At 43.2% G+C, this 9,841-nt stretch overlaps 1 protein-coding gene across 1 annotated transcript; it reads right to left on the bottom strand.

Annotated features, from left to right (window-relative positions):
* Window positions 1-7,406: 7,406 nt before the first annotated feature.
* On the bottom strand, window positions 7,407-9,597 carry LOC137976509 (adenosine receptor A2b-like). The gene has a single exon (XM_068823882.1). It carries the CDS (start codon window positions 9,494-9,496, stop codon window positions 8,501-8,503), a length of 996 nt encoding a protein of 331 aa, XP_068679983.1. The 5' UTR covers window positions 9,497-9,597; the 3' UTR covers window positions 7,407-8,500.
* Between the last annotated feature and the right edge of the window lie 244 nt (window positions 9,598-9,841).

Genomic DNA, 9,841 nt, shown 5'->3' with positions numbered 1-9,841 from the left:
TGCATTTGTAGCTTTGGGATCTATCCGGTACCCGTCTTGAGAGATAATTCTTCCAAGGAAAGACACTTCCCGTTTGAACAATGCACACTTTCCAGGCTTAAGCTTCACACCATAACTCCTCAACCGACGAAGAACTTTACGGAGATGTTCAATATGTTCCGAAAATGTTTCTGAGAATACAATTACATCATCTAAGTAGGGGATACACATCTCGTCACGCAGCTCGCCAAGACAGTTCTCCATAAATCTTTGAAAGTTTGCGGGCGCATTCATGAGTCCGAATGGTATCCGCACCCATTCGTATAACCCCCAAGGTGTAATAAACGCAGTTAACGGTTGACTTTTCTCGCCGATGAACCCCTGATGATAGGCTTTTCCCTGATCCAAAACACTAAACCATGACTTGCCTCCTAGACTGTCTAACGCTTCCTGGATCCGAGGAATAGGATGCCGGTCTGGCACTGTTTTCTTATTTAATTCTCTGTAGTCTATACATAACCTCATTCCGCCATCTTTCTTGCGAACACAGACAACACTACTTGAGAATGGCGATTTGGACTTCCGGATGAAACCTCGGTTCAGCAAGTCTTCAACGTAACCTTTAACTTCTGGGTAGAGTGGACGGTGTATGGAAATGTAATTCTTCTGCACTGGCTGGTCACTAGTCAGTCTAATATCCATCTCCAATTCGGGAATGCAGCCGACATCATCATCGTTCGTTGCAAATGCATCCGCTTCTTCAATCAACAACTGTCTTGCCTGCTCCTTTTGTTTTACCGTCAGTCCACTCAAATCAACTTCAGGTAACCATGGCAAGTCACTCTCAATCCGTTCAGCCGGTGTATCTTTTTCACAAGGCGGTCCCTCGCATGTGGTCGGTGTCTCAGGGTCCTTAAACCTGACTTCAATAGGAGTAACTGACCGGACCAGCTGGAGGCGCCCCAGGACAACTCTTCCAGGCAGGGTGATATCGTGGTTTGTGTTGTTGGTCACTGCGACTGATAAGATGGTTGCATCACCCTCCTTCACAGTGGTAAGGGATTCGTGGACTGCCAATCCTGCAGGCCAGGTTGTCAACTCATCTGGCTCAAAAATGACAGGGGTCTTACGGTAGATTGGTCCAGTATTAGCACGACAAGGTAAGTGAACCGTCTCCCCTGCAGGGACAGTGTGTGGCTTCTTTGTAGATTTAACTAGACAAAGTTCATCAGAATTGGTAGTACGTATTAGGCTTATCAACGCTTGTATGTCACCACTTTTACTCGTTTTAAAGCTTCTTAACATCCTTCCCAGTAATGCATCATCTTCTTTGCCTTCAGTATTCTTGACCATTAATTCTATAACATTAAAACCAATGATGGGCTGCTCAATGTTCTCCATTGTCACCAAGAACGGAACCCTAGTTTCTGTCTCATTTTCATTTGTTAACCTTACACCAATCTCTACCCATCCACAGTAAGGGATATTCGTCTCATTTGCTGCTTGCAAACTTATGGACCCATCTGTACCAAGTAAGTGTTCAATATCCCTTATTTTGACTGTTGGTAGTTGGCTCTTCAGGAAATCTACTGAAACAATTGACACTTGGGCTCCTGTGTCCCATAAAACTTTTGTAGCCATGTCATCCAGGTAGCAATCTACCAAACACTTTCTTCCCACCAGCTTAACTATACGTTCCTGTTGCCTGGGAGAGATGTGACTAGCATACACACCTCTGTCTTGGGCATCTCCTAACCCCTTTTCTTTAAACGATTCTCTCTCAGAGAGTTCCTTGATTGCTTTGCATAACACTTTATGCTTTGGCCAATGAGCCTTCTGGCAACGTACCGAACAATACCAAACAGACTGGCACCTTGAACACTGTAGTAACTGTGTGTGGCAATCGGGCTTCAGGCAACAACTACACTGGTGGGACTTCTCTTTCTCTGGCGAGGCTACTCCCTGTCCCGCGGGGGTAGCCTGGCTGCGTTTCCCGGATAACTTCTGAGCCTGGTCTGACAGTAGCGTGAAATATGGTTCAAGCCACCACAGAGGTAGCAATGTGGACATCGGTCGCCTTCCCCCTTCCTTCTACACTCTTGGCAACCTGGTCGTCTTGTTCCAGCTTTCACTCCACCCCCACCATGATGACTAGGTATCATAGTGTCTCCTTTCTGGTTACCTGCTACTTCCCGGAGGGTCTTAACTTCCGATTTCACTGTGGCCAGCTCTGCTTGTACAGCCTTCAGTGTAGCTAGGACTTGTGAGTCCTTCTGCAATTCTTTCCTTGTGTTTGGTTCTACTGCACTTTCAACGGTGAACACCTTTGCAGACTTTCCCCTGTTAGTAAGACTGAACCTATTACTTCGCTCGGCTTCTGCCGATATGGCTAGGCTCATTGCTCCAATGACGTCTTCGTCTGCGACTTTTGGGTTTTGAATGAGAGGTCGTATTTTTGTACGGATGGTTTCATCAGCGAGACCAGTTTCCAAGGCATGCAGGAACAAACTTTGCACCGAGGAAGCATCATACTTAACCCCACTATCAGACTCTTTTGAAACACTAATTATCTTCTGTCTAATCGTGAGTGCTCTCATCAAAAATGACTGCGGGTCTTCATTGGGCAGCTGGGCAATGTTTGTTAGAAGCTGGTAAAGTTCTGTGGCATTTTTCTCATGAAAATGGAAGCGAAGAATCTTACGCAGCCTGGGCAGGGTTAGGTCAGTCATGTTTTCTAGATAGCTTCTTAGTTGCAGGCCTGGCTGTATAGCACGGACTACGGCACTAACTACTTCCTGGTCCGAGTATCCCTTGGCAAGCCCTGATTCTATTTGGGATATTAGAGCTTGATAACCCAGCTTATCCTTCTGGCCAGGGTCGCCCAGCACTCCTTGTATTTTAAAATCTCTGCGGAATATGCTTTGCTCAACCCCTTTAACCGGAAACTTAATCGTGCCTTCGTCCTTCACTGAGTCAGTAGGCTCTTCTTTCTGCATTTTTGCCAATTTTTCCACGACTTGTTGCTGCTTATACTCTAATGTACCCAGTTCTTCCTTGAGTTTCTTTAGGTCGCCTATGTTTTCTAATTCTTCTTGGCCGTAATTATCTTCCATTCCCTCGAGTGGCGGTGGGCCCAAATGTGCGATTAACCCATCGACATACTCAATTTGATCATCGTCGGACAAATCCTCAACTGAATCCTCAATTTTTCGTCTGATGGCCCGAATAACACTTAATTTCCTCTTGCCCTCTACTGCCGACTTTTCAACTTTAGCATGAAGAGCAAATTCACATAACCTACTCAAGTCTAACGACAAAATTTTGCGATCCAGGAGAATCAGTTTCTCTTCGGCCATTTCGCATTTAATTATAAACAACACGATCACAAACCAGCATACATAAAATCCAATAAAACAGCGTTCCTACCTTCCCTGTTCTCGAATCCGCGTCCCACTATCTTATGACCAGTCGTCCACACCACATATTCCCTTAAACTACAACCCGTTGCATCCTGCTCGACAAAACGTTGTCCATCGAAACACAAAATCGAGGTGCAATGGCGGCGATACACTCAAGTCCTCGTACACAGTGATCAATCGACCATCCAAACAGTTAATAAAACCATCCAGTTTATTCCACAATTTCTCCCGGACAGGCCCCCAAAATGTTACACAAGAAATCCACACAATGTTGAATTATTCCACGTGTATTTCCACAGTTTTTAACTTAACTGTTTAGCTTCATAACTTTTTCAAAAGCACATGGTTCTCTCTCTGACGTCACATGACGTCGCATACAGTGTCCAGTCCTCTGGCGGATTTCTATATCTAACACAAGTTGTAATCACTGAAAGAAAACTCCACTCCAGATCTGATAGAAGATGGTCGTGCAAGACTCGCCAAGCACGTGGAACACCCAACAGCATTGTTTGTTGTTTGGCACAGCAGATGAACCAAAAATTGTTCCCCTCACTATTAAGTTCCAACCCGATAAGACCAATCTTGCCCAAATACAACAACAATTTGGGCAAGTTCATCACAAGCCATCGAAGTTGGCATAAAGCAGCATAGCGCTTCACCTGAAGTTCGATCATGATGGACACAAACAAGAGCTGAAAAAACTTCATATGGTCAGACGACCAAATGTGATTGACCCAACACTCATTAGAGCGGCTCCGTTATCGGACATCAAAGCCAAGGGATTTCGTCGTAAAAATGTTCACTCAGCAACGTCTTCTTCTTCTACAGAATAAAGTTTAAAAGTGATCCTGGTTGTTAATCGCATGCTAGACCAAATAAAGTGGATTGGCAAATCGATTGCCAGAACAATGCGTCATTTCTGTCTCGCTGAGTTCAAAGAAGCGACGGTCAAGAGAGTCACAAGAGAACGCTGAGCGATGTGTCCACCGAATGTAAACAATTGGCGTGACGTCGGTTAGCACAAGGATAGCACAGTTTTTCCCGCTGGCTCAATTTTGATTGGTCAGTTTAAATTTCAGTAGCTCTCGCCGTATGCAAGGTGGGCTGCCAAATACCATCAAGTCCGATAATGGTCCACAATTCAAGTCGAATGAATTTAGAGAATACTGTGAACAGCATAATATTATACATCAGAAAGTTACTGCCAAGTGGGCCCAAGCCAACGGAGAAGTCAAAAGACAGAATCGGTCACTGTTGAAACGACTACAAATTGCTCAGGCAGAGAACAAACCATGGAGAGCAGAATTAAGGAGGTATCTCTCTGCCTACAGAAGCATTCCCCACAATACGACTGGAAGGAGTCCCGCTGAGCTACTTTTTAACCGAAAAGTCAAGGGGAAGATCCCTGATTTAAGCATCGGCCATACCTATGACTATGAACTACACGATCGCGATGCTGAGCAGAAAGCTAAGAGTAAAGCTTACGCAGACATACACCGCAGGGCTAGCCCCTCCAGCATTGAACTGGGTGATGAAGTGCTTGTCTAACAAGACAAGACTAACAAACTCAGCACAGCATTTAACCCAAATCCCTGTAAGGTTGTCAGCAAGACTGGGAACAGCCTCGTGGTAGAGAGTCCAACAGGGAACCAGTACTCCAGAAACACAAGTCATGTGAAGCAATACATTAGAGAGGGAGATCCCACACTCCAACAAGGGTCAGACTCTGTGTCAACACCCCCCACACCCCAGCAGGAACTAGACTCTGTGCCATCACCTTACCAACCACCCGTACCAGAATCGACTGCCGGGCTGCTGGATAGAGGGGAGTGCCCCAATCTGCAGGAGAATGTTGGAGCGGCACCAGAACCACCAAGGAATCTGAGACCCCAGAGGGCAAGGAGATTGCCAGAGAGATAAAGAGATTATGTTGTTAATTTTCTTTGGGGAACATGAACACTGATTCTCTCTCTTCAGAACTATATACAGTTTGAACATTTAAAATTTAGAAGAAGAGACTTCATCGTTAGTATAGTTGACTTTATTGTTCGTGGAGATTTCTTTATTCTTGTAAGAGAGCATTTTTCTGAGGATAGGGGAGATGTAATGTATTGGGCCGCTAAGTATGCTGGGATAGGAAAAACCATGTGCTTTTGATAGCGGCGGCCATGTTACGTTTGCAATGAAATTGGTTGAGTTAAATCTGTTTGTTTGGATACTTTATTACTCTCGGGAATACTAAAGCGGTCACTTTCGATTTTGCGATTTACTTGTGCAGCCAAAAGTACAGTAACAAAACTGAACGTAGCAAAAATCTCCCAAAATGGTTTTCGCTTATTCGCGGTTCAAAATTAATGTTGTTTTCATTTCGCAGATTTTGTTGCTGATGGCAAAATATTTTATTCTTGATCGACCGTCCTGAAAACTTCCTTCTGCTCTTCCTAAAAACTGTGTATCAATATTTATTTACTTTTGCATCAATAATTGTTTTGCATAAAGCAAGCTAACAAAATCTGTACCTTGCTTAGATAGCATTTTTGAGCGTTAAAATAGAATTTTTGGTGCTATGCTTCTGTTACAAAGTAGTATATTTGTTAAGTCACCCATCCAGATACTAACCCCGCCGGGCAGGGTAATTGACTTCAGTGAACTTTTGTACTACAAACCTGTCAGATGCTCAGAGTGCACGCTTGAACTTGCGATGAAAAGATCAACATATCAGCCCAGAAGCCAATGTTTCTTGATTCCCTTTTATTTTCTTCAATCTTTCTGGGTTTAGTACTTTGCTAGTAACCACATGTCTCCTCAGGGGACTATTTAGCTAAGACTTCTACCATGGCACTACGATGATGTACAATACCAAAACGATATCGTGTACTTTTAGAGCTATATATTATGCAAAGACAACTTGAATCTCGTGGTAGACAAAAGGCAGCTCAGTTGACAATATGGAATAAAGTGCTGTTTTACTGCACTACCACACGTACGCAATGCGTGCCTATTTTTTCTAAAGATGACAGGAATTTTATCTTTCTGACAAATCATTAATAAGCTGGTAGCCAGGTTTTTAACAACAGAAAAAGATTTGTTTCGTCGTATGAACGTGTGAGCCAAAGGGCCTCTGCTGCTACGACTTCTGGGTAACCCCTTAGATGGTCTTAATGACCCCCGACCTTCTTGCAAAAATTGCCTGGAACGCTGCAGTTTAATACCACCCAACTCAGTCCCTTCTGTTTTTGAGTAACACATACCACAGGCAGCCCAGTGTACGCTCATGGAGCGACTAGTCTGGGATTTTATTGAGTGACATCTGTCTGAAAACTTTAAGGTGGATTGCGCGAAATCTTCAATAGTCTTATTTAATATCATTTACACAATTCAAACGAAAAGAGAGATTGAAGTCAATTTTTCTTTGCTTAGGTTGTTTTGGGAAAGTATAGGGATGACCAAAGCCATGCAAGCTATAGAACGTACTCATCTTCACCCCTCGCTTGGACCAATGGTATTCGCGCAAAAGACCATCTAGGTTCGTTTTCGATGGTCTCGAATATAAAAACTCCACAGCCATTAGCCTACAGTTTACCTGTTGCCATTTCTTTCGTTTTAGTTTTCCCACCATTTTTGCCCTAAAAGGACTCCCATATAAAAAGGGGATGGATGCTCGTCGTCTCGCTTAGGGGTGTAAATTTCGGATTTTGATCGCACTTAGGGTGTTCTGGGCAAAACGCAATCATATGTAGCCATGAAGGTCTCCTTTAGGGTTACGCGCGAAGAAATTCACACTTTTACATTTCTTCCCTTTTTATATGGGAATCCCCCGGGGCATTTTTGTCAGCCATTGTTGGTTTTCACGCGCGTGATCAACAGCCATGTTTTTCAACGCAAACAAAAGAGATCGTTTGCATAATGGTAGAGTGAAATTCCTGGAGGATTGGATGGGTACACAAATATGGCCGCGGTGACGTCATGGGAAAACCGAGAATAGACATTGAAAGCCCGTGATAAGAAGCCGTATTCCACAAATTGATTACCGTCTTGTTGTCGATGAAGCTTCTGAGATAACAGCGAAAGCTCCTGAGCTTCTTTTCTTATACGTGTTCTTCGCAGAAAAGATTTACAGTTTCCAGATCATTTGTAGAATGAATAATGAATTGAATGAATATTGCTGCCGAGTGATTTTCACTAGCGACGCCAAGCATAAGCAAGATAAGCATTAACTTGACTAACTTGTCAAATGATTACTGAAACGCTATAGACCTCTTTCATAATGGCGGCCAAATAAAATGTTCTTTTGTTTTAATGCTAATAAGCCTTTCTAGCCTCGCTACGATGAGCAAAATTCAAAAGAATTTTTGTTTCAAAATGAGGGCAGTAAGTCTAATTAACATAGAGACAAAAGAATGTAAAAGTGGTCGCCATTTATGGAAGTGCTCTATAGGGTTTGCTTGTGTTCACACTTGCATCGCTTGTAAAAATCATCCTTTAGTGTCTGACTGCATTTGAACTTTAACACGACCTAACACAGGTACACCTCTCGTAACATTCTGTGCCCAAAGTAGTACTGAAAGATCTTATACATGTTCGTTAGTCAGTATCGAAATATGTCATCTCTAAACCAGCTAAAGATTGAAATGCTACTGAAGATCCACAAAAGTAATGAAGAACAGAGAATAAACCTCAAAAGGTGAAGTCTAAGTTGAAAAAACCGTGACAATTCCTATTTGATACATTTTGCAAAAGTAAAAAGGCTAGGCTAGTTTATAGATCTCCTTCGTATCATATCTGGTAAATATCAGCGAAGGCAGTGGGCTTTGGTTGTTGGGACTTTGGAATTACATGCGAGAAATATGCTCCAGAGCTCACGCGGATTTGTCTCCCTTCCGCTCTTAGTAAATACCAACTAGTCTCCTTTTTTGCTGATCTAGGTTTCCTCAACAATGTTCTCATTTTTCAGTTTTCAAATTGCTTATTTCTGTATATACATGACTCCAAAAGCTTGAAGTGAAATTAAATGTACCACAAAGAGATTCTTTGCTTTTACGACAATTTATAGATTCTGTCGCAAAAAGACTGGCTTACAGTCGAATATACTGGAGGGGTTATTAAGCGCCCTTGAACATTCGTCGTAGAGCTTTCCTAACTTGCTGGTTTCCCAAGCCGTAGACAAGTGGATTACAGATGGCGTTCATACCCATCGCTAAGGTGTAAGCGATCCTTTTAGGTGTAGACCTGTATTGGGGACTAAGTTTGCCGTCGGCAAGGAGGCACATCAATGTTGATACTGGCAACAAACTCAGAAGGCAAAGTGCTACAGTAATGGCGAGGATGCGATCCCCTTTCATTTCCTGTTTTAGTGTTAAATTTCTTTGCGCGTCGTTTTGTGCTGCCACGTGGCTTCGGTGTTTGTGAGACACTATGTAGACGTAGCTGTACGAGCATAGAATTATCACCAAAGGGATGCCTACTTGTGTTGTTTTCAGAAAGATCTCGTACGCTTCGACTGACGAATTGGAACACCGCTTCGAATTGGAGGCTCTTAGGCATGGATGGAAAGCGTGCATTAAGGATTCGAAGGCGGCACCGTCACGGATTGCTTTGAGGATTTGCGGTAAGACCAAAGTTATCAGGGCAGCCCACAACCACATCGCAATAGAAGCAATCAGCGCTCGGCGATGGGTCATAATAGAGTGGTACCGCAGAGAGAACTTGATTGCCACGAAACGATCCACGCTGATCAACACCAGATGAAAAATGATGACCGACATCAAAAAGAAGCTAAAGAAGGCGCTTGCCTTGCAAAATGTAAACTGGATTTCGTCGGTAGATCCATGTTTTAGCGCACTTTGAATCATGTGGAGAATGAATGAGACAGGTATTAAAATATCAGCAACGCACAAGCTCATCACTATAACGTTCGAAGCGGTTCGCAGGTTGGAGAATTTGCAAAACGCTCTGATCAGGAGAGAGTTTCCGCAGAGAGAAATGATGGTTATGACGATTTGAATGCTAAAATATATCCACTGATCGTGTTCTGCAAATGGTGGGCCTGGAGTTTGATCAGGGCTACTTGAATTTCCTTTCAAACAATTTGTCACCATAGCTTTGCAGTGGGGCCAACAGTAATAGATGGGACTTGCAACGAGGAGACCTTTATACGGAACAGTGTCGTGTTCCCATGTCTCTCTCCCTCGATAGGTGATCTCAATAACTTGGTAATGCAAACTCACATAACACGAATTTAGTCTAATTAACGAATGTCATGACTCTAATGTTTCTTGAGCACGGGAACTTACTTTCACTCGTTTTCCAATTTACTTAAGCTGAATCACTCAATGCGGTGAGTTATGCGCACAAATGTCATATTAAGTGGTTTAACTGAACACGCATTTAGCTCATTAAGGGCCACGGTTTACTTAAGTTTCTCATAAATATGTTTACCAAGA

Source organism: Montipora foliosa, chromosome 1 (genome assembly GCF_036669935.1).
Source record: "Montipora foliosa isolate CH-2021 chromosome 1, ASM3666993v2, whole genome shotgun sequence".
Taxonomy (NCBI): Eukaryota; Metazoa; Cnidaria; class Anthozoa; order Scleractinia; family Acroporidae; genus Montipora; species Montipora foliosa.
Note: the sequence above shows the minus strand (reverse complement) of the source record. Positions and strands in the feature narration are given on the sequence as shown.